At 38.8% G+C, this 27,314-nt stretch overlaps 1 protein-coding gene across 9 annotated transcripts in view; it reads right to left on the reverse strand.

The window, feature by feature from the left end:
• ANKEF1 (ankyrin repeat and EF-hand domain containing 1) overlaps nucleotides 1–24,624 on the reverse strand; it is a 34,650-nt gene extending 10,026 nt beyond the window's left edge. The window contains exons 1-10 of one of the 9 annotated variants that reach the window (XR_007405388.1): nucleotides 24,428–24,619; nucleotides 18,581–18,970; nucleotides 12,530–12,729; nucleotides 11,596–11,745; nucleotides 10,428–10,551; nucleotides 6,096–6,918; nucleotides 4,948–5,174; nucleotides 3,594–3,757; nucleotides 2,044–2,181; nucleotides 987–1,206 (exon numbers count right to left, since the gene is read on the reverse strand). Coding sequence is in view for 7 of the 9 variants with exons in the window: in XM_025469314.3 (XP_025325099.1) it covers nucleotides 1,048–1,206; nucleotides 2,044–2,181; nucleotides 3,594–3,757; nucleotides 4,948–5,174; nucleotides 6,096–6,918; nucleotides 10,428–10,551; nucleotides 11,596–11,745; nucleotides 12,530–12,729; nucleotides 18,581–18,926 (2,331 nt within the window). In the remaining 2 variants the exon portion in view is untranslated. Of the gene's footprint in view, nucleotides 1–882; nucleotides 1,207–2,043; nucleotides 2,182–3,593; nucleotides 3,758–4,947; nucleotides 5,175–6,095; nucleotides 6,919–10,427; nucleotides 10,552–11,595; nucleotides 11,746–12,515; nucleotides 12,730–18,580; nucleotides 18,971–21,662; nucleotides 21,682–22,194; nucleotides 22,348–23,545; nucleotides 23,856–24,427 lie in introns of those variants that run through there. The other 8 variants (XM_025469314.3, XM_025469316.3, XM_025469315.3 and 5 more) reach the window with 8 other exon arrangements.
• Between the last annotated feature and the right edge of the window lie 2,690 nt (nucleotides 24,625–27,314).

The following is a 27,314-nucleotide window of genomic DNA, read 5'->3' on the forward strand; positions in this document are numbered from 1 at the left end:
ACTGTTTCTCAATTGCACGAGACCCTAGGGGCACATCCCTTCTTTCTGGGGAAATGCTTATTTTATAGTAAACAGAAGATAAGGGATGCACTTTTGCAATATTTGCTAGGGGGACTCAGAATTATAACTAGTACTGTAGCTGTTATCTTAGTTTGGGTCCTTCCAGAAGGAACCTTGATACAAGGGTTTAGGTATATGTATTTCAGAGGTGATCTTCAGATAAAGACCCGAAGGTATGAGAAATGTAGGAGGATGGGGGAGGGAAGGCAGCCGATGGGAAGGGAATATTATCAAACTACCACTGTGGACAATGTGATCTTAACCTCTCAGGGGAACCTCTAGGAACAAGCACTTCCAAACAATCCAACCAGAGCAGTAGGTTGCTGGGGAGTTAATACACAGCATCTGTTCACTCACTGGTTGAGAGCTGCTTCCTCCAGGAGGCTCCTATTCTCAGGAAGTTGGGTCCTACTGTACAAAGTTTAAGTGTCAGAGGCAGCCTTCCAGCATTTGGAAGTCAGGCCTGCTTCAAACCCAAAGCTGAGGAGAAAGGGGGAGAATGCTGACAGCATCTACCAGAGGTGCTAAAGTTTCTTTGACTCCAGGTGTCTAGTACATCCCAGTATCTAGTACATGTGTTGTTGTGTAAAAAACAAACTCCTTCCCTAATGTATTACAACTACTTCTCTTCTCTATTAAATTTTTTTCATCAATTTCCACTAGAATTATATCTTTATCAAACATAATGATGTACATCCTGTAAATTTTTTGACAATAATGCTATGTTTATGAACAAAATGCCATTTATTCCATGACATCCTTAAAGAAGATGAGTGGGTTTGTCCAGAATTATATGTAATTCATTGCAAAATAGAATACACATTCTCTAGACAGCTCAGAATATTTATAGTTGTTAGAGCAAAAACAAAAATTTGGTTACAAATTCTTAATTTGCCGATTGCTTTGGCTTTGATGGAAATACTGACTTTCTCTCAAGTCTGGTCCCCGGGCCTCGAAATGTTGATCCCAAGAAGCAACTGCTGTGATTTAGGTCTTGAAGGTGGCTTCTAAGGCTTTAGCTTTTTCTGTGATGTTCTTCTGAAAGGGCATCATGAAGTCTTCAAAGTCCACCTCATAACTGAACCTCTCTCGCCGCAACTCCCTTTTCCTGATCAGCTCTGCTGTTGTGGCTTCAGGACTCCAGGTCTTAAATAAACCACCATATTCAGAGCAGACGTGAGTAGGAGAGCCAGCAAACATGCCAGTATCCAGACAATGTCCAGTATGGTTAATTTAAAACTGTCAAATTTACTTCTAAAACAATATAACTTATGTTTTCCTCTTATGTGACATCAAGTGGTTATATGGGCATCACTATTTCTGATGGTGACTAGTTGGATGACTAAAATGCTTTTCAATTACCTCTGATGATCCTCTGCTATTCATTTTTAGAATGTCAAAACAAGGAAGCAATGGAGTTAGAAGATCATTTAGGTGTGCCACCTTTATGTCTTATGGGGAAGTCCTAAGAAAATTATTCTCATAGTAGAAGGTAGAGGGGACTGGTGGTCTCTTATTCAGCATGGTTTGATGGGCATTGGTAAGGCCACACTTGTTCTCCAAAGATGTCTCCAACTCCTTAATTGTGGATATTTTAGGAAGCTACTGAATTAATCCAGTGTTGCTTAGTATGAAACTTCCAAGTGAGATGGCAATAAGGGTACAAAGAGGAAGGTTAAGGTCTGAGAAGTACCAAGAAAATATATCTATAGACCTCGGTGACCAAATGGCTATAGGGAATGGCATTGATCAAAAAATAATTTAGTTTTTCAAGGACAATTAAAATGTCACTATAGAAATGGTGACAAGGAAAGTAGATATTAGAAGCTAAACAAGTTGGATTACTTGAGTCAAGGTAGCAGGAGCTGGCAAAAGGATACCTTTAAATTATCTTTGGACATTTGTTTGGGTGCTCTGCATAAGAGTATTTGGAAAATGATATGAGTTTATACCATGTTATAAAGATCTTTCCAAAGTACTTACCCTCCGTGGAATAAATGTGATATCCACTTTCTTGGTATGACCACTGGTAATCAATGAATTGAGATAAACCACATTGTCTTTACGTTTTTTCTTTTCTTCTGATACAGTTGGCACAGAATAAACTGATACAAGTGGTTCCTGGAAGTGAGACAAAAGAAAAAAACAACTCTATCAATTGTAAAAACCTATATATACTTTCTAATATTATTTTTTGTTCTATAAAGATAAGAATAAAAATGTTACCAAACAGGGACACCTGGGTGGCTCAGTTGCCTAAGCGTCTGCCTTTGGCTCAATTCATGTTCCCAGAGTCTCAGGACTGAGCCCCACATGGGGCTCCCTATGCAGGGAGAGTCTGCTTCTCCCTCTGCTCCTCCCCCTGCCTATGCTCTCTCTCTCTTGCTCACACTCTCAAATAAATAAATAAAATCTCTTTTAAAAATGTTACCATATAAATTAAAATTTGAAATGAAATAGAATATTATTTTAACTTTGGACAGGGAAAGATAACTAGTTTGCTTTGTTTAACTCTTATGTAATTAGTAGTATCAGTGACAGATCATGTAAGTCTTCAAGATGTCCATCCTTGACGTATGGCCATTTGACTAATTAGAAGAATTAAATTATTCTACTAAAAAGATAATGACATATGTAGTAGAAGCTTAGCCAACTGATCTTCCTTTACCTCTGGCCATCCTTATTCCTGTCTTCCATGTTTATTACTCTCTACTGTTTTTTGTCCTCTATGTTTGTTACAATCCCTTCACCCTCTCCACTTCCTACCACCTACATTTCTCCAACCCTTTCCAACTTGATAACGTTAGGGCTTTTCCTTTTTGAATTTCATACCTGTCCTCTCTCTGCCAAGAATCTCCAGGGATCCTCTGTTTCCCTAAAAGAAGCTTCTAGCCTAAAAATGCACTCAGGTGTCCTTGCTAATGACAATGTCTTGGTCTCTCAGTAAATTCCCTGGGAAAAACCTCAACCTTCTGCTGGTAGTTTAGAAGTACCACATCACTCCAGATTACCAGGAACAGTCACTTTGGCACCTTTAAAACTTCCTAGAGTCATTCTGCAGGATATCTAAGTCATAACTGGCCCGATATCCCCAGGGTTCAGTGGTAGTTATTAAAATTCCTTAGAAGGGGGTTAAGGTGGGTCATGAAATATTGAGACCAAAATTAAGGAAAATGGTGCTTTGCTTCATTCCTCTTACCCTCCTTCCCTGTCTGGGCCACCTCACAAAATCTGTATGACTCAGAATCAAATATATACATATCCAATACCAATTCCTTTTTCAATGTTCTAATTGTATTCAGCTGAACTAAATTGGCTTTTATATGGATTCTATTTGCAATGAGCATTTTTTAGACTTTTCAGTAGCAGGAATTTCTTTGCAGAACTTTTTTTTCAAAGTACTACATAATAGTGCTGAATATATGGATTGCATATTATTTTGCCCATCTTGTGTAGCATAGTGATGCTGCACTACTCCCAACAAGTTTTTAAGGAGTTCCAGTTACTAATGGGTAGTTGATCACTTTTCTTACCTCTTCTTTCTTAATTTCAAGGCCTTCGCTCTTCACTTTAGGAGGTGGCTTGCCTTTCAGTTTTTGATTTTCTGCTGGTTTTGGCAAGTTATCCAACTTTTCTTGAATCAAACTAATTATTCTATAGTCAGCGTACGCCTTTGCAATATCCATGGCGGTATGTCCTGTTGAAGACATAAGTTCAGAGTTGCAATACACAGACTGATAATAAAGAATGCAGAAAAACCTCAGCATATCAGCTCTCAGCATGAGGTAGCAAGGGTGATTACTACAGCCAATAGTTATGTTCAGATACCCTCTAAGGTGGACCGAGCTCTGAAATCTCATAATTTAAAGTACCATTTACTGGCAATACAACTTTTTCTTGTTAATTTTTTGAGCATGTTTCTTGAAAAGTGGGTAGGAAATATTGGTAGAATCTTTACATTTGAATATTTGACTCATGGTTCTCTTCCCGTCTTGCACACATTTCCTTTTGTGTGACAATTATCCTCCCCTTTCCCTGATATGAGGAGGTATATCCAAAAAAGCCTGGGGAAGCAGATGGCTAGGTATTATGACACCTGTAATATCCTCAGGCAGGCCTGAAGCAATACTACCAGTGACTCAGGGGAATCCTGAAGCAGCCAGAAATGTTAATGCTCTCTTCTCATCAAAAGGAAGCAATGGCTTCCACTATAAGAAAATGATACCTCCAAGAAATGAGGTCAAATATTTATTCAAATGTTATTTATTTTTCAGTTCGTGATATTTATGACTTAAGAAAGGCTTCCCATCTACTTCCTAGAGAGAGCCTCAAACTCTTGGGAATTACTTTGTTTAGCTTTAGAGAAAATCCAAATTCTACAGCCTTTAAACTCTGCTACCTCCTTCAAACTTCCAGTTATGACAGTGATAACTCAAGCTATAGTCTGGAAACTGGTGCAAGCTCACAAACTAATGCTTCCTGAGCCACAGTGAAATAACTACAGAAATTAAGACTGGGCATTTAGAAATTTTTAGATGGATTTGATAGAAGAATCTTCTGTCACTTTAATCTAGTGGTTTAAAAAAAAACCTTGTATTTCTTCCCCCCCCCCTCCCCCCGTATTTTCTAGTAAATCACTTTTTATTGAGCTTTACAAAAGTCTCCATCCATGACAGATTGCAAACATAAAGGACTGGTGCTTTCACACCAGTGATTTGTGAGGCTCTGTGTATAAAACCAACTTTTACAACCATCAACTTAGGCTTGTATTTGCAGTAGTGACTTGTGGGGGAAATGCAGCCTTACAAGAATAGAATCAGAAGAGTTTTGGAATCTAACATAAATTATCCCCTTCTGACTCTAGCCATTGATAATGCAAACACTCACCCTTTCTATTTTCCAGCTGGAAGTTAGCCCCAATATCAAGGAGGTATTTTACAGTATCCAGTCTACAGCTCTCGATGGCTCTAGTTAAAGGAGTGGAATTGTTGATTGAGAGAGCATCTATCACCGCTCCGGATTTAACAAGAAGCTCAACGATGTCTTGTTGGCCTGCATGGCATGCAAAATGAAGTGGAGTCCACAGGAAATTATCTGTTGCATTAACATTAGCCCTATAAAACAAAATAGATGCACAAGCTAAAAATAGGGGTTATTCTAAGCACCAGAGGCTGAAAATGCAAAGAAAAATTTCATATTAGTTGTTCAACTTTAAACAGGGAAGCTCTGAGTAAATATTAGTCCTTTTTAAAAATTCACCATCCAAAAGTCTCATTAATTGCTTTATACTCCCTCTTGATAATATACAAATCTGAATGTTTCTTTGACCCTGACCAATATAGTAATAACAATAATATCTTTTATCAAATATGCAATTGCTCATTTAATCTTAAAAAAATCTGCAAGCTGAATCCTATTAGAGCCCCCACTATAAAAATGAGAAAGGTGAGACACAAAAAAGAAACTTATCCCAGGTTATTCAGTTATGGTAGAAGAATTAAACCTGAGTATTTACTTTAGATTATAAAGTTAAATAAAAATGTCATGCTTTGATATTTTGAAGGAAAAGACTGCTCCTTTTGGAGGAGGGAATGAGACCTGTCCTTAGTCATCGTGGCCACTACACCTCTTGTTTGAATTTGTTAGGATCCCTCCCCCCCACAACACAGGAGACAGATTAAAAAGCAACACATAAAATGAATAAGTTCTAGAGATCTACTATACAATATTGTGACTATAATTAATACTGTACACTTATAATCTGTTAAGAGGGTAGATCATGTTATCTGTTACTATCACATAAAAAAAATCTTTTGGTAATTTAAAATAAAAAGCAACCCCACACCATATAGGTAAATCTCTAGGTAAAGCAACTTCATGCATAGTTGTTATTGACAAACTATGTGTACACCCATTCCCAGGTTTCCATTACCCCACCTTCCCATACAAGATCTCTCCGTAATCTAGATGTCAGGAATGAAACACTTTGTCCTAGAATTCTGGAGTTGGATGTGAACTCAGCCAAGAAAACATACCCTTTTTCAAGAAGAAACTTGACCGTGTCTATGTTTCCACTAGCACATGCAGTCATCAGTGGTGTTTTGTAATAATTATCCTTCATATCCACAGGTATTCCTGATTCAAACGCCTTTTTCAGAGAAGCCAGATCTCCCGCCTTGGTGATGAAATTAATATTTGAAAATACTTTCCCTGGGTCATCAATGTACCAAGCGGAGTCATCCTGAATGGGATGTTCTGGTGGCCGGTCTCGGTTAAACCGATTGCAATCCGTTACATTCTTGTAGGTTTCAATCATGTAATAGGGCGGCCCGCCGTCACTCCGGTGGGGAAATACGTGGTCGGGGATGATGCAGATGGGGAGGGGTAAAACAAACTTGCCTTTTCTTACCTTTTTAGACATTCCTTTTTTTTTCTTCTTAGGCCCATAGGATCCCAAGACATAAGACTTACTTAAGTACCTGGTTCCTTTAAAGAAATCATTAATGTTGACCCCACCTCCCCGCACTTTTTCATGAAATTGAGCTATTGTAGCCAGCTGTTCGGAGGTCACAAATTCTTGCCTCTCCTCTAGTGTCAACACGAAATCCTCCTTGCTGACTGTCCCATCGCCTCTGTCCACAAACGAAAAGGCTTCCCGAAGGAAAGTCTCATGTTCTAGCGACCAGTCATGAAGTCTAAGGGCCCAGAGTGGATTTGGATTTTTGGCTCCTGGCCATGCCAGCTTAGCAGCAGTTCGCTCTGCCCGCCAGATTTCTTTGCTTGCTGCTTTGAAGCCACCTTCCCTGGCCACAGTCCTGGGTGTTTTGTGGTCTAAGTTTTTCCATTTCAGGTCACATCCTAAAACATGAAGCATCAGTGCTTAGGCATCTGCAGGGCTCTACAAATGACACTCATGAAACCATGTTCCTAATTTTGAACTACTGGTCAAAAGTTTATCCCTAAATTATTTGTATATAGAGATGAGCACATTTAGCTATTATAATTACAAAATTAAACTGTGATTTTTTTTTTCTGAAAGCTTTACTTTGGTGAATTCTGAGGGAAATATGTTTCCAATGTACATTCTCTGTCCCTAAAGGATTAGGACATTAATCGCCATAGATACTTGAAATAAATTTCATATTGGGGTACTGGCTAAGGAGACTTCATGCCGAACAGAAAAAGAATAAGGGTGGTATTTGAATTTGTAAAGAAGCTGAGTTCAGACAGCTTATTAGGCCCTTAGGAACTCAGAATGCTGAATACCTGCTTCTTTTTGAATGATTATGACTATAAATCTGTGTACAATCTCAAACTCTATTTATCTGTATTCTCCATGCAATCAGTGTAATTTATATTGATCTGCTGTTTTTGTGATAGGTCATGTGAACAACCTGACAGAGGAAAAAGTAATTTGTTCATCAAATCTGAATGGATTCCAGTATGATGTTTGTGTAAATTAGGCACTAAAATTCATTTTCCTTCTTGGTCCCTTCCTTAAAATGATGACACCAACAGTTATGTAAGTTTTCCCCAAATAAATAAGCTTCTCTGAGTGCATTTGGGAGTCTACTTAGTGCCACTAGGTAGTCGTGCTGTCTGGAAGTGTCTTGAGACATTAAAAATCCATTATGTAGATAAGCAAGTCAGACTATGAAGAAACTCTTTCTAGCATTTTGAATCCAAAAGAAGGCTTTTCTGTTGCTCTGCCAACATCATATAATCAAAAAAGATTGCTACTCAATCAGTATGTCTAGCAACCAAAATCTATAGGCATCTGCATGCAAAAATAAAACATGCCCCTCCAATACTTTATAGTTTTATTCCTTGTCAAAAAGAAAATGAGTCACACCAGTGCTTTTTCAAGATTATTACTTCTTTTGGCATTGTCAAAATTTAAAATCTGTATTAAAGACTGATAATTTTACTAGTGGTAGAAGACTTCAAAAAGAGTATTAGGACAATAAGGATTCAAAAATGCCCATATTGAACAGTTTTAATAAAAGAGACTTATTGAAAAGGGGACCCGAGACTGGTCTCGATAGTATAATTCCATAGCGATCTCGAGAATGCTACTTTTACTTAGCATTTTTGCTTATTCAAGGTGTCTAGGTGTTCCTAAGCTACTCCTTCTATATTCATCTCTAAGGATCAAAGGATTTTAAAGCTATTTTATCTTGCCTCCTCCTGCTCCCACTTTTCTTTGAGTTAGAAATCTTTATATGGGGGCACCTGAGTGGCTCATTGGTTGAGCATGTGCCTTTGGCTCAGATCATGATCCTGGGATCCTGGGATGGAGTCCCACATTAGGCTCCCTGGGGGGAGCCTGCTTCGCCCACTGCCTGTGTCTCTGTCTCTCTCTCTCTGTCTTTCATGAATAAATAAATACAATCTTAAAAAAAAATAAAACCTTTATGTGGATAGAAGAGTGCAACATCCCAGCTTAAAGATCTAAAGGCATTTTGCCTTGGGACTTTTTGTCTTCTTTATAATTAGTAAAAATTAAGATCCATTCATTCCCTTTGTGATTTAGGATCTTTTGTGGTCAAAGGTACTCCCCTTACAGCTGGTGTGCTGCTGCAGAACACCAGTAGCCAAAGGCCCTTGAGAAAGAGAAGTTTCACAGGGGGGCTTCCCTAGAATTGCTCCAAACTCTGTTTATGCCCTTGGACATGGCACTTGCACTGTAAATTGCACCAGCAACAGGACCAGGGGTAAAAGAGGAAAATACTGAAGAAGATAGTTTAATGTAGGAACAGAATCCAGCCTTCACATTTAAGTATAGAAGACACTAAACCCAGGGAGTTTACTCAGAAATGAGGATTTCATTGCTAATGCATTGTTTGTTGCTGTTCTGATTGCCTTAGATCTAAGATTCAAAAGGTGGACATATAACTGGTTAACACTTCTGCTATGGCACTGGGTCACCCACATAAGATCTAATGGAGTGGTCATACTTCCAAACATGCTACAGAACTTAGAATGCTTTTGGACACTTCTTTTAGAAACATGATCCAGTCTTATGACTGCCAGGAAGATGATACTTTTTTGCACGATTGGGCAAGGCCTTTGTTGTGGTCCAAGCTCTGGCCAAATGTGCTTCCCAGTTTGCTTTCTGTGACTATTTCCCAGGATTACATAAATAATAGAGTATGTTTCTGGTGATGTTTGTCCCAACATTAAAGCAGTCAACATGTTAAAGTTGAAGAAACTTGTCTTAATCTGGGTAGATCTTTACTTTTTAGAAATATGGAATGTTAAAAATGAAATGTCAGAATAAATTGCTGATAGTGACAGATTTGAAAACAAGATTGATGAGACAACTTATTGGGGCAAAAGCATGATTTGATATATTTTCTTTTATTAAAAGTGTTTATTATTGGGGGGGATGGAGGGAGAATATGAGCTTTTATAAGTTCATAAAATCAATTATTACACTATTAGTTATGCAGGCACATTAGTCCTATTTATATTAGTGGGTACAGTATAGGATCTTTAGGTCCCAGGGACTTCTAAAATTCTCTGCCTGCGTAGAGGACTGAGAAACAAAACACTTTGCTCTATTCTAGAGTCATAGGACAGACTCTAAGTTTTGGCCTATTTTTCAAACTGGAAAAAAGAAAAAGACACTATCATAAAGTTCAGCAGAATGCAGTTCCACTTCTAACAAAGCACTAAAAGCTTTTAATATACAGCCAGTAAGCATGTAATTAACACCAAATTGATCCATAAACTTCATTAGCTAATATTACCATTTTAAGGAATACATTAAGCTATACGTACATACTTTATATGCTGAAATTAATACCTAGAAACTACAGGGAAATCTAAACTATTACTTACATTTCAAATATTCCATGAAAATTTTTATTTTATTTCATATTTCTCCCTAAAGTATTTTCTCCCAATTTCAAAGTTATTAGAAAAGTTATCCTTTGCACTTGACACAATTAAACATTTTAAAAATAAAATAACTAGGGATTCAGACTAAAAGGCATGGTTTTAAAAAGAAAAGACATGGTTTTTAGTGTCTGTCCTTCAGATTGAAGTTGACATTTTTAAAAGGCTTTTAATAACTATAAGCATTTTAATTAGTTGACCCATGAATACTCCTGTTTAGATTTTTAACAATGACCTAAAAATATTTGAGAAAACAAGTTTTCATCACTTTAAGATCAGATTCATGATTTGATAGAAGGTAGAGTAAGAAAAAGTTTTCAATTTTCTTTCTACATATATAACTGAGATTAGTCTATTGAAAAAGATAAGCAACTGACAAGTGATAGGCCTTGATTCATGGGTAACTCATGTTGTAGATGAACACAGAATTTAAGCATATTAGGTATAAAATTGCTAGACAATTTTACCTCGCTGAGCTATGTATTTACAGCAATCTGCAAAACCACCCATGGCAGCATAATGAAGTGGTGTGTTCCCATTCATTGCAATCAGCCCCATGTCTCCGTTGTAAGCAAAAAGAAGCTTCAATATCTGCAAAATAAACAGTAGATATTGTAGAGGAATAGCAAGGTACATTTATTGAACGAAGACTGGCATCTAAACCTGTTTTCCAATAGTTGCTTAGGCTACATGTGGCTATTTAAAATTAAATTGAATTAAATAGAAAACAATTTTTAAAAATCCAATTCCTTAGTTTCACTAGCTATATTTAAAATACTGAAAATCCACATGTGGCTACTGTTTTATACAGCACAGATATACAACTTTTCCACCATTGCCAAAAGTTTTATCAAATACTGTTGATCAAATTTAGAAAATTCTATACTCAGCTGGGGCACGCATCTTGGTGAATTCTAACAATTCTAGAAAGTATCGGCCTACAGGAAACATCAACAGGGAAGCAAATTCTTTACCAAATGTGACTTCTATTATATGTGTATTTTTATTACAGGGAAGAGACTCAATGACAAAAACAAAGATAATTGTTAAAACTTAGAAAATTGAGTCAATAAATTTTAGATGTAAATCAGAATTTAAAAAAATCAGATAGCATTGATTCCTATCTCATTTCTGCAACATCACTACATCTATGAGATATCTCTTTGCTGGTATAATCAGGTAACTGGAATACTTGAGAGTTTAAAATTGAGATGAGTCATTAGATGCACGCAAAAAATCAGGGAGATAAGAGTATGTTGGAATTGTTCTCACAATTCAATTTTGCCATATTTTGAAGATTCTAATAAGTAATGGAGGCATAAAATAAAGTAGTCTTCCTTGGCAAAATTTTTAAATTGCTATAGTTAAGAATGCAGAAAAACATTATTAGTAATATTAAATGAATAAACTTGGCAAGCAGATAAAACTGAATAAAGAGCTAGAAAATGTTTTTAAAAAATAATATTTGGTTTAAAATATAATTTTAGAATTATTCAGGGAAATCAAAATGGTAACTTGGAAAAATTCTTAGTGTAATCTATGTATTTAAAAATTTTGAAGAAAGGGAAGAAATGGGGTGAGCAACGAATTTTAAAGTAAAGAGCAAAAAAAAAAAAATAAAGAGCAGATTATTACATCAAAAAAGCCTCCTTTGGCAGCAAAATGTGCAGCATGTTGTCTGTCATTGTCAAAGGCATTCACTTCACCTCCTCTTTCCAATATCCCTCTAACTAGTTCTATCACTCCTTCTCTTGATGCTTCCATTAAAGCTGTTCGACCTGTGGACTGGATGGGAAACAGATCAAACGCTGGTGAAACCTGTCATCTTAAACAATAGTTTGGTATAAATATGACCTAAATCCATTTGGCCTCAGATTCATACTAGCATGTTTAATTCTCTACGTCTTTATTTTACATAGCAAATAGGAAAAATGAAATCGGCATAGAGGTCAATATAGAGAGTTCCAATATCAGAGTCAAGGGTATACCAGATGTCCCCGTGAAAAAGATCAGGCTAAAAAGTGCTTTTTTTTTTTCAAAGAAAGTAGAACAAAAGGGAGAAAAAAGGGTAAAATATATGTTAAAATTAGGTTATAGGTGTTTTCTAATGAGAAAAAAAATGGATTTCTATTGTCTGGAAATGCCTATTAAATAATTAGAAAACTCAATAAAATGGGCCAAATGAGGAGAGGTAGAAAAATGGATAAAGGAAATAGCAGAACTACATATTTTCCTTGAAAAAGATACATTTTTATTAGGTATCAGTGATAGCTTTTCTATTTTCTTTAATGATCTTTTACCATTATGCATAATAAACACCAATTTTCCAAATGTAATTAGGAAATAGACTGTAGAATCATGGCAATAGAAAGATAATGGGAGTATATCATCTTAAAAACATTTTGAATAGAAATGAACAGGCTAAAAAAAAAAAAAAAAAAAAAAAAAAAGAAATGAACAGGCTATAAGTTAACAGGATAATTTTACCATATTTAAATGCTAAAATTACACTACTAAAACACTATAACTGAAAAAAAAAGGAATATTATAATCACAGGAATAGTCATACTGAGTTTATAGCATTTGGATTGGCTCCTTTTTCCAAAAATGTCAGACATGTCTCTTTAACATCATGTGCTTCTTCACAAGCTCTAAGAAATATTGGTTTTCCTTCATAGGTAGAGTTGTTGACATCTGCACCATGTTCCAGGGCAATCAATGCACAGCGATAATGCCGCTTAGTAGGTAAAATGCAGTAAAACAAAATGCCTGTAGAAAAATAGAATTCCCAAAGAGAGCTTAATTAATAGCGTCTATATATTTGAACCAGATAGCAAAGAAAAACAAATAATTTTGAAATTCATAATTGCCTAATTGAAGGTGGCCAAGCAGAGGTGTAGCTGCCTTGCTTTTTCTTCTGAAACCAACTGAAACACTGAGACAGAGGGAAAAATAGTCAACCTCTGATAGAAAACAGTCACAATCACATGTGATAGGACCTGATTCAGGGAAGAATGTGAGTGTTGATGTGAGCCCCTGTCAACCGGGTATTTGGCATCTTGCAGTCTGTATCCCACATATAGGACTGTGTGTGCCAGAGGGCTATTGGTGGGTTGCTTTGTGCCCTCTAAAACTGCAGAGTGACAAAAGAGATGGTACTGAATGATTAAATGTGCAGACCAGCTATGTTTATAAGAAGCAGCCTATCAGCCACATGCAGAAGAATGAAACTGGACCGTTCTTACACCATACACAAAGATAAACTCAAAATGATTGAAAGATCTAAATATGAGACAAGAATCCATCAAAATACTAGAGGAGGACACAGGAAGCAACCTTTTTGAACTGGGCCACAGCAACTTCCTGTAAGACACATCTATGAAGGCAAGGGAAACAAAGGCAAAAATGAACTATTAGGAACTTCATCAAGATAAATGAACTATTAGGACTTCATCAAGATAAAGATTCTGCACAGCAAAAGAAACAGTTAACAAAACTAAGAGACAACCTACAGAGTGGGTTGCAATTGACATATCAGATAAAGGGCTGTATCCAAGATCTATAAAGAACTTCTCAAACTCAACACCCAAGAAACAAACAATCCAGTCATGAAATGGACAGAAGACATGAACAGAAGAAAACCCTGAAGAAGACCTACACATGGCCAACAAGCACATGAAAAAATGCTCCACATCATTTGCCATCAGGGAAATACAAATCAAAACCGCAATGAGATACCACCTCACACCAGTTAGAATGGCAAAAATTAAGACAGGGAACAACAAATGTTAGAAAGGATGTGGAGAAAGGGGAACCCTTCTGCATTGTTGGTAGGAATGCAAACTGGTGCAGCCACTCTGGAAAACAGTGTGGAGGTTCCTCAAGGAGTTAAAAATAGAGCTATCCTATGATCCAGCAATTGTACTACTGGGTATTTACCCCAAAGATACTGATGTAGTGAAACCATGGGACACCTGCGCCCCAATGTTTATAGCAGCAATGTCCACAATAGCCAGACTGTGGAAGGAGCCTCGGTATCCGTTGAAAGATGAATGGATTAAGAAGATGTGGTCTATATATACAATAGAATATTACTCAGCCATCAGAAAGGGCAAATACTTACCATTTGCTTCAACTTAGATGGAACTGGAGGGTACTATGCTGAGTGAAATAAGTCCGTCAGAGAAGGACAATCATCATATGGTTTCACTCATATGCGGGATATAAGAAATAGTGAAAGGGACTATAAGGGAAAGGAGGGAAACTGAGCAGGGAAAATTAGAGAGGAAGACAAACTACGAGAGATTCCTAACTCTGGGAAACAAAGGGTTGTGGAAGGGGAGGAAGGTGGGGGATGGGTAACTGCGTAATGGGCACTAAGGAGGGCATTTGATGGGATGAGCACTGGCAAACTGAATTTAAATAAAAAAAATTTTAAAAAGAGGCTGCCAGTATAGCAGCATTAAGAAGAAAAAGTAGATGACAAAGGGCTCTGCCATTTTGGCAACTCGTTTTGTTCCAATGAAGAGAGGAAAATGCCAAATCTCCCCACCTAGGAACTCTGACATACAGGCCCTCCACATAATCCATGTAAAAAATGTACTACAAATCAGGGGTATTATGTAATCTGAGCAAACAACAGTCAAACCTCAAACTGACTTTGTAATGACCTCACTCTAAATAGAGGCTTCATTCAAAGAGGAATAGTAATCACCAAGAAAACCAGCATATGGCCAATGAAAAACACAGATACTATAAGAAAGAAACCTGATAATAAATGCTAGGCAAAAAGTACATATTAGAACAAATAAATGCAAGAAACAACTATATGCATGAAAATTATTGACTGACCTATTTCTATTAGAGCAAAGAAGTTAAATATAACTTTTTTCTAAAACAAAAATGCAAAGATAGACCAGGAGTAAAAGCAGGGCTATTAGGACAATAGAAGATAAATAGAAGAAAAAGATGAAATTAAGCCAGCTGAATTTAGGAAAGAAATGGTAGAGGAAAAAATAAAACCACCGAAGAAAGGAAAGTCAAGCTGGAGAAAGGAGAGCAAAACCATGGTCTCAGGCATGGAGGAAAAACTCTAAAAACTAAGGAAAATGGTGGAAGAGCTGAAATGGTCTAGAGGCAAAAAAAAGTTAACATGTATGTATAATTGGCATTCATGTAGAACCATGTAGAACAGGAAAAATGTAGAGATATAATAGAAGAAAACTTTCTTGAAGCAAAAACTTGAATTTGAACATTGAAAAAGCATACTGGGGTCTCAAAAAAAAAAAATACATGGGTTAAGAACAGTCATCAAGGTATGGTAAAGCAAGGTAGAGGACTTGTCCCGCGAAAGTCTGGGTAACCATTCAAGTCATCTAAGGAGAAAAAGTCAAGCCAGCCTCCAGATTTTGCCATGGCAACATTCAATGCTAGAAAATAAATAAAGGATCTCTACAGTATTTCTTAAGAAAACAGGGAGTTTTTTGTATCTATCAAGCTGATTGTTCATATATAAAAGCAGCAGACATTTAAGTTTAAGGATGCAAAAGGTTATTGTACTAATCTCTTCTTTCATCACAAAATGTTAAGAATACCATGTAAAGTGCTAATTCAATAAACAAAGGTTTATGTATATGGATATGAAAAGCTATCAAACTTGCCATTAAAATAACCAAAAAGAGTTCTCTCCCCAAGAAAAAAATCTGTAACTATATATGGTGACAGGTGTTAGCTAGACTTATTATGGTGATCATTTTGCAATCCATACAAATATCAAATTATGTGCACACCTGAAACTGATTATACCTCAATTTTTAAAAATTAATCAGTAAATAATAAAAATAAATAATACTACCATTCCAACAACCAAAAAATAAAAGAACTAAAAGCAGACCATTAACCTTAGAAAACATGACACATACACACAACAAAATAAAGAGCATATGGACCATATAGGAAAATATTTTCATATGTATTTGTTTATATATTTATATATGTTAAATATATTTTACCTTCATTATATAAAAATAAATGACCATTCTGTAGCCAAACCTTTGGGCCATCTAATTAAATATAAATTGTAAGTAATTCTATCATTAAAAGCCACAATTTATATAAAAGCAAAATCTATATTTCATATAAACTGATATATCTAAAATAGGGTTACTCAGAACAGTTAAAAACGGAAATATGGTCAAGGACATGGTTGAAAATAGAAATTCAAAGACCCAAACAAGTCACAGTAGGCAACAGTGGACCAAAACAACAACCAACAACAATGTCACCTGGAGAATACCAGTTGAGGCTGAATTCATTAGAAAAGACCCTAAAGTACTTGGGAAATGGATATTTATAATGAGGCATGTGCAACTCACAGTTGAAGTCTATCTGGACTGACTCTTTAGGCCACAAGAACATTAATTAACATTCTAAAACTGAAGCAAAAAAGAGGGCAAAGATGGTAGATCGTAGAATTCACATACTGCATTGAGGACTGGGTATGTATTCCTATAAATGGGAGAACCAATGGAATGGGTGCTGTTAGCAGCTAGTCTAGCTCACCCCTTAAAGAGAACAGACAACACTCGTCTGTTCTCCAGAATAGACAGACACGAATTAATCCCCCAGGACAACATACAGGAAAGAGCTTCTTGGTTTAGAGATTTATCTTTTCCATGTTCTGCAAAATTGTTCAAAAGCACAGTTTAGCCTAGAGTATGTCCCACATCCTTCTAAAGATCCAATAAGTATTTTAACCATTTAAATCTTGGCTTATCCTTTAGGAACAATGTGCGGTGAGTCATATATCAATCCCTGGAAAATAGGATGATAATGGCAGAAAGGACTGTGGAATAAGCAAAGCAATGGGGCTAGTGGCAGCCAAAACTGAGAGCTGTGCAAGGCGAGCTAGATTTGTTGATGTGGGGAAGTCAGGGCTCTCGGTGCAATAAGCATTACCATGGGTTATATAGAATCAAGTCTCTATGGGGCAGTACTAACAAGGTGGTTATGCATGTATCAAGATTTATATTTGTTCCAAGTTTTATATTTTTAATTCTTCCTATGTGATTTATCAGATTGTTTTCTCATACATTCATCTCCCAGGACCTTGATAGGTTTAATATTAATTTGAATGAGCTTAGAAATTAACCATATGGCTGTTGCATTTGCTACAAGAATTCACTTGATCTTGTTTCTAATTTTACTTGCTTAGTTTTAATTTTACAATTTTAGAATTTTATGATATAATATTTCTCAACTTTTTTTTAGATTATATTTGATTCAAATTCCAGAAGGCAAACCATTCACCACTACAGTTTCTCCAAAGTATTTTTTTTTTTTTACAAAATTCCAGGTATATAATATTCCATAAGGAAAAACTATTTCAAGTGTCGTAGACAAATGGATAATGTCACTATCTTTAGTCTGTCTGACAAATGTGAAATCAACCTGTCTCTGTTTTATTTAATGTTTCTCTAACAAGTTTGACAGTAGAACCAATTTTGCATGTAATGCTTATCAACATCCCAGTGATTCAGTGGCCCATGGAACACGCTTTGGGAAATGATATGCTATAGTTTTGAGAGGCTTCTTTTTTTTCTTTTTCAGAATTTAACATTTTAAAACACATTTGACCCCTGAATACATCTGACATTCATTTCATTATGCAACACTATTAAGTAATTAAATGAATGTTCCTTTTCTTGTCCTCAGGTTCTATTGTTTTAAGAAAGTCACTTATCAAATACCAAGTCTGAAGAGAGTTACAAAAGCAGATTTTGTTCCCCTCATAAAACATTAACACTAAAAAATTGAATTTATTTCTCCAGCACAGGACTGATGTTAGTGGCTTTGTATTTGAAGCAACTCCTTGGAACAACTGATTAAATTTACCAATTTATATTAAGCCTGGTGGTAATTTTCATGAGGCTGTGTCAAGTCCTTCTGGAACCTTGAGTTATTTGGGCAAGAAACTCCCAAACATGGTGTTAAGATGAGATTATGGAGAATAGAGTGAAGTGGGGCAGTTTCACCTGAAAGAGCATGGAAATGCCATGTCTCCAGTTTCAAGTGCTATTTCCAAATACATTTCAACTGACCCTAAAAAAAATTGGATTTTATGCCAGAATTCACCTTAGCCCTTCCAGTTCCCAACTACAACCCCTTTCTACATCAGACTGCTATTGAAAGGGGACAAAAATCCTTTTGGAGTCCAGATCTAGTACTATTTGAAGTTCTAAAGTATAAAAAGGAATAAGAAATACTCGCCCTCATCTTTTGTTCTAAACAAGAAATTTTATATTTTATAATCGGTGATCATGAATCATGAATTTAGTAATACCAAATTTATCATGCTAAAAATTCTCCACGTTTTGAAAAACCACCAAACACAGATTAATCTAACTCTAATTTTCTTTTTAAGTGAGTAAACTCTCAGCACCTAAGACCATTTTCAAATTATAAGGAGATGGGGTCCTTAGGTATAGCAGTGAGAACCTGGCTTTTCACTTAAACTCATGAGTAATTCACTTCTAAAGTTGGAAAGCAAAAAAGTCCACTTTATTGATTTCTGGCTACAAAGTGGATTGCGCCTGCCAGGTGGAATCTTGGGTTTTCTTACCTTTTCCTTCATTATCAACTTTAGTCATGTCAGCCTTTGCCTTGGCTAATATTTCCAGGGACAACTCATGACCTAGTTCTGCAGCCCTCATTGTCGGAGTACAGCCCATCTTGTCTTGCACATCAGGGTGAGCACCAAGGCTAAGAAGAAAGCTGACCATATCGATGTCATTGGAAACAGAGGCCAGGTGCAGAGCACTGTGTCCATTGATGGGGTCTGTGAAATTGATTAGTTCAGGGTATCCAAGCCTGATCAGCTTTTCTATCTGCTTCGTGTCTTTGTTCCGAACACACTGAAGGACTTTGTAGATTTGCAAGTTCTCGAGTCTCTTGTCTGCTAAAGCCATACTCGACCCCTTCTTGAAAATGCTTTTCTAGACCAAAACTAAAACTATAGCAGCAAAAACAAAAAACAGAAACATACAACTCCAAGTTAATTCTGTCATCTTTTTTGGGGGTTAAATAATATCTTAAGTCTTCCCTGAGACGCTGTTTCTTATGTTATTACTGCAAGTTATTGCAACCGATTTTATGAAAAGGATAAATTACACATAAATACAGAGAATTATTCAGCTAGCATAAAGTTAAATATTTCAAAATAAATCTTTCATCATAATTAATATTAGCCTTGGCAATGCAGCTTTCTTGTTAATTTCTTGTTTCATTTAATCCTCCTTCCTTGACACAGCCTATTTTAGCCATGAAGGTAAGGCTAACAAAAGTGCCAAGGTAAGAATTTGAGCTCCCCACTCTATGGCTCTGTACCAGCATGTCCTCCCAACATAGAGACCATAAGGCTTTAGTAGTTAACAAATGTTATAAAGAGCATGTGGAATTTTGAGGTGCTCATTCTAAGTAAGAATCTACTGGGCTTGGTGAGACACCAAATGTGATGGATGATTACTGTGTCATCTAGCACACGAATGAGGTTAGGTAAATGATCGAGAGACAACTGTAATTCTCCTAGATAACCCCACTGTTAAATTGTGATCAACATTCTAATATGTAATTTTATGTCCTTCTGCCAATGGAAAAACAATCTTTTGAATTGAGTAGTAAGTAATACTAGGTATGCCCAGCTTGCTTTTTTTTTCCCTCACTTTTTCTGGGAAAGGTACCCCATTAACATATTGGGAATCCATTCCAGATCCTGCAGTCATGCTATCCTAGGCCAAATCATTGCCACAGACTTCTAATTTGTCTCACTGCTTCCGCAACTGGCCCCTAAGGTCTATTCTCTGCTCAGTCCTCAGAAGAATATTTTTAAAATGTAGATCAGATAAAGTCAAGCAAGCTTCCGCCCCAAAATTTTGGATAGGGCTGCCTCTTCTATCCCCTGTGATAGGAATGGGTCTGAGACTGAGGCTTCACCAGTGTGAGTGACTTCTCTCCCCAAGGTGCAGTGAATTTCTCAAGCATGTGCTCAGGAAAGACATGAGCCAGTCAGCATTCTATGAGATGCTTCTGCTAGAACTTTATGGAAGACTGCTGTGTGCTGAGGCAGTTAAGCAGCAGGATGAGGGCCGTGGCTACATGAGCTGCCGTGCTGGCTGTCAGGGAGAGTGCCTATTACAGAGCCAGAGACCGAGGGCAGAGGTTGCCCTCAGGACATGCCCTCCCCACCCCTCTTAATTTAGTATAAGCTAGTCAGCTGAGTTTCTGTTGTTTGCAATTGAAAAGGTTCCATCTTACTACAAAATCTCAAACTACATCACGTTTTCTCCCACAAACATGCTCCCTCACCTACACCCCTGTGGCAGTGAGCTGCACTGGGGACCGCCTGCTCCTCTGAACTGTGTCTCTCTAGGCAACCACGACATCTCCGTTGCCTAGTCCCCTCCTCCCTCACCACCCACTCTTCATTCTCCTTTTCTGGCTCCCCTCTTCTGTCAGAAGCCTAACTGTTGGGGTGCTCAGGGCTCAGCCCTCAGGACTCTTCTCTATTCTCACACACCGCCCCAATGGTCTCATCTTGTCTCATGACCTTCATCCCAATGTGAGGCGTCTGGTTGCTCGATCTCAGATTCACAGACATCTCCGACTCTCCGCAGAGCTTCACAGTGATGTCTCTACCTGTTGACACTTCATTTTCACATGGACCTCTAATAGCCATTCAAAACGTAACATGTCCGGAGCAGGACAGCTGATAGCACCCTGACTTTCTCCAGTTCTCCCCACTTTTGATATTGGCATCACCATCCATGAGTCTACTCAGATGAAAATACTAGAAGTTATTCTTCATCCTTTCTTTCCCCAGAGATCCCCATACTCTTTAAATCCATCAGCAAATCCTGTAACTCTACCTTCAGAATATAGCCTGACACCAGCTGCCAGTGGTGCTGTCCTAGGCCAAATCCTTGCCACAGGCTCTAGGTTGTCTCACTGCTTCTTCAGCAATCCCCCAGAGCCCCTTCTTTATTCAGTCCCCAGAGAAATCTTTTTAAAATGTAGATCAGACAACTCCACCTCCAACATTTTAGTATAACTATTTTTGAATGTAAAGAAAAGTTGAATATCCATTTATCTACCACTGAGATCCTGTTGTTAATGCTTTACTTGCTTTATCACACCTCTACCCATCTGTCTATCCACACTCATCCATCTTATTTTTTGATCCATTTCAAAGTAAATTGCAGGCCTATTCCAGCATACAATATCCTTAGCTGGGGTTCGATATTTGCTTACAGTTCTTTTTTTCCCTTTGTCTTTTGAATATATAATGAAATTACAAGAATTAAGTGTACCATTCCATGAGTTTTGACAAATGCATATATCTATGTAATCCAAACTCCTATCAGGATATAGAATACTACTTTCATGCCAGAAACTTCTCCCCAAACTTTTAAAAGTAGTTCAGGGGGCACCTGGCTGGCCTCAATGGTTGAACATCTGCCTTTGGCTCAGGTTGTGATCCCGGGTTCCTGGGATCAAGTCCCACATCAGGATCCCCACAGGGAGCCTGCTTCTCCCTTTGCCTATGCCTCTGCCTCTCTCTGTGTGTTTCTCATGAATAAATAAATAAAATCTTAAAGAAAAAAAGCAGTTCAATAGCTTTTCGTTGTAATCAGAATAAATCCAAACACCTCATGATGATCTTGTAAGAACATTTTCTCTGCCCTTGATCTTTACTCCAAACTCCCTTGATAAGGTGATCTCCAGCCACACTGGCCGTATTTCTGTTTACGGAGCAGAAGTACATTCCTGCCTCTGCACCTTCTTGTTCCCTCTGCCTGGAGTGTTCTTTGCCCTGAAACCAACAGGTTGACAGTTCTTACCATTCAAACTGCAGCCACCATGTCACTTCATCCCTTTTTTTCCTTCATAATGAAGTGAAACATTACTGTATGTTACATTTCTATAGATCTCTAGATACTGATATATTCAATTTATGTATTGTGTGACTTCCCCACAAGTACAGAGCCTTCATAGAGCAGAAGTTTTTTTTTATTATAATGACCAAATTATTTCTCCATCACCCAGAACCTGGCTCATGCAAGGTATTCAAGTAATGGTTGCTCAATAAATGATGACTGAAAAGTAGAAGATTGAGGAGCAGAAGGAACCAAAGAAAATGCCCAGAAAAGGACAAGGTTTCTGGCTTGAGCAACTGGCTACCTGTGTCTGAGATGGGGAGCTCAAGATGCAGTCCAGATTGGTCAGAGAGTGTAGACGGTTATGCGTGGGACATGCTGAGTCAGAATCCACAAGGCAGTAGGGTACAAAATTCAAGAGAGAGAGAGATCTGAGCCTGGCCTATGGGGGCACTGGAGGTTTTGGTGGCTGCAGAGAAGCCTGAGAAGGGCCTGAGAAGTCAAGGAGGAGAGCACGGTAAGCGAGAAGAGTGACTACCACTGTCAAATGCACATTGCTGCCTCGTCCTTTTCTCTCCACTTGTCTGCCTGCTGGCTTTTCTTTGTGTTTCCTCCTTTGCCCCTGGGACATCAGTCATCACATGGCCTGTGGCTTCAATGTCCTGTTTGCTGTAGCCCCTCTCTTCCCTTCTAATCTGTTTATAATATGTGATGGACTAGGAAACCAGATAACACAGCTGGTTAGAACTATGTGTGTAAATAGGCTCCCACTGAGTCCTGAGCTGCCCCACGTCACTTGGCCTCCGCTGCACGTCTGGGTGATATTTACTTTAGCAGCTGTGTATGGTTTGTTCTGTTATTACCAGCCATATTCTAGGTAGGTGCCGTGTCATACTGCATACATAGGCACAATATACGCAACAGGATATCGTGCTTCCAAATAGCTCATTGACTCTCCTGAATCTATGTCACCTCACTTGTGTGAATAGAGACGTCCTAATCAGGGACTTGACCCCAACAAAGAATTAGCAGCGTGCGGCATCGTCCAGGCAAACTATAATGATGAATTCCATAGTCCACGGGCCAGTTCTACAGTGTGCACTCTTCCAGCTAAAGCCCTGAAGGGCTGGGGAGCGAGTGGTGCCCTGTGCTGATCTTCACAACCTGCTGCCAAGACTGACCAAGAGCCTCGCCCCACTGGAGGAAATAACAAAAGTCCTGCCCTCCAGTTCTGGCCTCTTCAGTTCGTTTATTTATTAGTTTTAGAGGTAGAATTTAGTGATTCATCACTTGTATATAACACTTGCATAAAACAATTGCCCTCCTAATGCCCAACACCCAGTTACCCCATCCCTCCACCTTCTCCTCTCCAGCAACTCTGTTTGTTCCCTATAGTGAAAGAGTCTCTTATGGTTCGCCCCCCCCTCGGTTTTTATCTTTATTTTTCTTTCCCTTCCTCTATGTTCATCTGTTTTGTTTCTTACATTCCGCATATGAGTGAAATCATATGGTGTTTGTCTTTCTCAGACTGACTTATTTTACTTAGCATAATACACTCTAGTTCTGGCTTCCTCGAAAAATTGTGTAACATCTCTGATTTTCAGGGTTTGGGGGGGTTCATCATATATACACATGCTCCACTATGTATACTTTACCTTTGTTTGGCCCTGGAGCCACCTTGGCATACCCCCGCCAGATCATCTGTATAGACAGTCTCAAAAGACTGTGGAATCGAACAGGATTTCTTGACCCAAGGTCAATGTTTGGGCCTGAGACCTCTGAAATTATTCGACAATCTGCAGTGTGTGTGTGTGTCCAGGTCCATTTTCCCCCTGTGGGGGATCCACAGAACTTATCAACTTCTCCAAGGAATCTGTTATACAAGGGTGGTTTGCTAGAAAGAGGAATGAAGGGAGCCACGCTTGGAACAGTGGTGAGTGTGGGACTGCAGGCAAGGAGATCTGGTTGTTGGTGATTCCTTTCTTCTCTGTGTCATTTATACAAACTGGTTGCATAAATCTGGACACATTATCTACATGGTTTGTGCCTCAGTCTCTTTATCTGTGAAATGGAAATGACAGTACCCACTCCATGGGGCTTGTAAAAAAGAGGAAATGAGACAATCTTAGTAAAATATTTAGCAAAGTCCCTTAACACAGGCTGGTTATGAATAAATCAAATTTCTGTGGGTTTCAACTCTGCCATGGCCACAGTGTCTATTTCAGTTTTATTTATTTTAATGACTATATTTGAGAGAGAGCAGAGCGAGCAAGAGGGAGGGAGAGAGAGCAGGAGCAGGGGTGAGGGGCAGAGGGAGAGGGACAACAGACTCCCCCACTGAGCAGAGCTTCAGATGGGCTCTATCCCAGGACCCTGAGATCATGACCTGAGCCTAATGCAGACACTTCAGCAACTGGGCCACCAGGCGCCCCTGTCCCTTTCAGTGTTACGTCTCAGAAAAACCCGCAGGGGAGGGAGGTTAAGAACTAATTTCAAGGGAAAGGCCAGGTGTGCAGGCAGCAAGATGCCAGGCTCACCTCCTAGAGCGGCGGAAGGCCTGCGGGGGCGCCGGGCAGCCCCAGCCCTAGGGCCCTGCCACCGGGCGCGGGCCCCCGCCGCGACCTCGGGCTCCCGGAGCCCGGCCTGGGCGCCCAGGCGCGAGTGGTGTCTCCGCGGGCAGAGCAGGCGAGCGCGCGCGGGGCAGCAGGGAGCGGGTGTGCGTGTCCATGGGCCCCGGTCCGCCGTGGCCAGCTCGCCGCCAGGGGAGCGCAGGGGGCGGCGTGGGAGCCGCGGGGACTGGGCGATTGTGAGCTGCGGCCACGCCCGCCCCGCTGCCAGGGCAACCGCTCGGGGGCGCGGCGCGGCGGGGGTGGCGCCGCCGGGGGGTGCCCGCCAGGGGGCGCCCGCGGGAGGCCCTGCGCTCCCCACGCCGCGGGCCGGGCGGTTGCCCTCGCCCCTGCTCCTCGGTCCTCCCGTCCGCAGCCTCTTCTCCCACCCCCTGCCCTCCTTCTAAAAAGCATTTAATCCGAAACGTAGGCCTCCTGTAGTGAAACCAACCAACCAATTGATTACAATATAGAATACAATCATTTTAAAAGTAAAGTTAAATGAAAAATACAATACATTGTACCATAAAATGAAAAAAATCTACTTGTCGGAGACAACTGCTGTAGGTTCTTGTCAATCTTCCCAGAATTTTTCTTTGCATACTCTAAAATTAATGTAGGCTTAAACATATTTATGCAATGGTATAAGTGTATGCAAATCGATGTAGCAAATGGGAGCAAACCTATCAAGGAGACCACTTTATTTCAGGGCCTGCAAGTGTGAGCTAACATCCCAACCCCCAACACACACTTTTTTTGCAGGCCAATTCTGGTTTTTTTTTTTTTTTTTTTATTATAGACACACAGTGAGAGAGAGAGAGAGAGAGAGAGAGAGGCAGAGACACAGGCAGAGGGAGAAGCAGGCTCCATGCACCGGGAGCCCGACGTGGGACTCGATCCCGGGTCTCCAGGACCGCGCCCTGGGCCAAAGGCAGGCGCCAAACCGCTGCGCACCCAGGGATCCCTGCAGACCAATTCTGAAAGCTTTTGTTTACGAGAGTGCAAAGCCTGTATGCTTTTAAAAGTAACGTGCAATAGCTTCTGATTAGACACAATAGTTCTCTCATTCCAATCTATTCTATTTTCTATCCAGAGATTGTGTTTGAAAATATAATTTAAAACTATTTCATGAACACAAAGGAATATACTATATAACATGTGGAAAGTATGAAGAAACAAAACAAACCATGGCTAAAGAAGTTTGCTTCTACTGCTGGATTCCCTGTACATTTCTTCTCCATATCGTGACCTCCCACTCCTGTCCCCATAGGTAACCACTATTTTGAAATTGGGATTTATCATCTCCTTGCCCTTTAAAAAATATGTTGCTTCATATGAATGCTTCTCTTAAAAATGTGTATTTAGTATTGCATATTTTGAGAATTTATAAAAGTGGAGTAGAAAGGTATGTATCGTTTTGACTTTTCTTGTTCCAACATCTTATTTTTTTTTCAACATCTTATTTTTGAAATATACTTTTTTTTTTTTTATGATAGTCACACACACACAGAGAGAGAGGCAGAGACACAGGCAGAGGGAGAAGCAGGCTCCATGCAGGGAGCCCAACGTGGGACTCGATTCCGGGACTCCAGGACCACGTCCCGGCCAAAGGCAGGCGCTAAACCGCTGAGCCACCCAGGGATCCCCATAGCTCTTTTAGCTTAATAGCTGTATACTATCCTATTGTATTGCCATTCCATATCTCTTTTGAATCAACTCTATATTGATGAACATTTGAGATTTATCCGATAATTGGTATTATAAGGAATGCTGCCATGATCATCTTTTGTACGTGTCTACAGATGCATGAATTCAAGAGTTTTTCTAGGGTATATGCCTAGAAGTGAAGTTTCTGGGTCATAGGTTATTTATAACATCAAGATAATGTTGACTTGTTTTCAAAGTGTGTGTGTATGTGTATATATATATATATATATATATATATATATATATATATATAAATTCAGACTCTCCATCAGCAGTGTGTCTAGGCCAAAACTTAGTTTCATCATCCTAAACTTTCTGCCAATCTAGTGAGTGTAAATTGGTATTTCATGATTTTATTTTGCATGATCTGATTAATAACTGTTAGTCTGAGAGCTTGATTTTTTGGAAATATTTGACTTTAATTTTACTAGCAAGTGACACTATTCACCCTTACCTATTTATCACATAACTCTCTTGGGTATTTTAGCAGGATAGGTGTAAACTGCACTTGAATTTATCAGAACTCTGGTGCAAATATTGAGTAACTGTAGGGTAGACATTTGTTAGTTGAATGAAATCTGGGAGATAACTAGCCTGACTCACTGTCCTCACTTGGTTTGGGGACATATTTTCCCCCTGAAGGGATATGCTCTGAGTTTCACAAAAATGCCTTTTGTTTTTATGAGCAAGTAACTGAAAAGTAGCTTCTCAATGATAATCCTATTTGATTTCAGACTTTTTGCAGTCTAAGGAGGCTAGGTAAACAGAGCTGCTTCCTGTTAATGAGGGGACAGGCATAGCATGGGTGAAATGTTAGAGGTCCTGCAGATTGGTAAATAGACACAAACTTTCCCCTCTTTCACCAGAAGTCTTCAAACCACTGAAATTCTTAACTTGAACTTTGTTTATATTTTTGCTTTTAGCCATTTGGCAGTGGAGTCATCCAAACTTGAGTAACAGGAAGAATGAGAGTAAAGGGAGATAATAGTCCTACTGCTTGAAATAAAGCTAACCGACTATGAGACAGACTAATACGTGGGCTAAATTCTCTGCCAGTGATCTTTATCTGGGATTCAATTAAGTTTTATCTTTAAGTTACCACTCTGCAAAG

The sequence above is a fragment of the Canis lupus genome, chromosome 24 (assembly GCF_003254725.2).
Source record: "Canis lupus dingo isolate Sandy chromosome 24, ASM325472v2, whole genome shotgun sequence".
Classification (NCBI taxonomy): domain Eukaryota; kingdom Metazoa; phylum Chordata; class Mammalia; order Carnivora; family Canidae; genus Canis; species Canis lupus.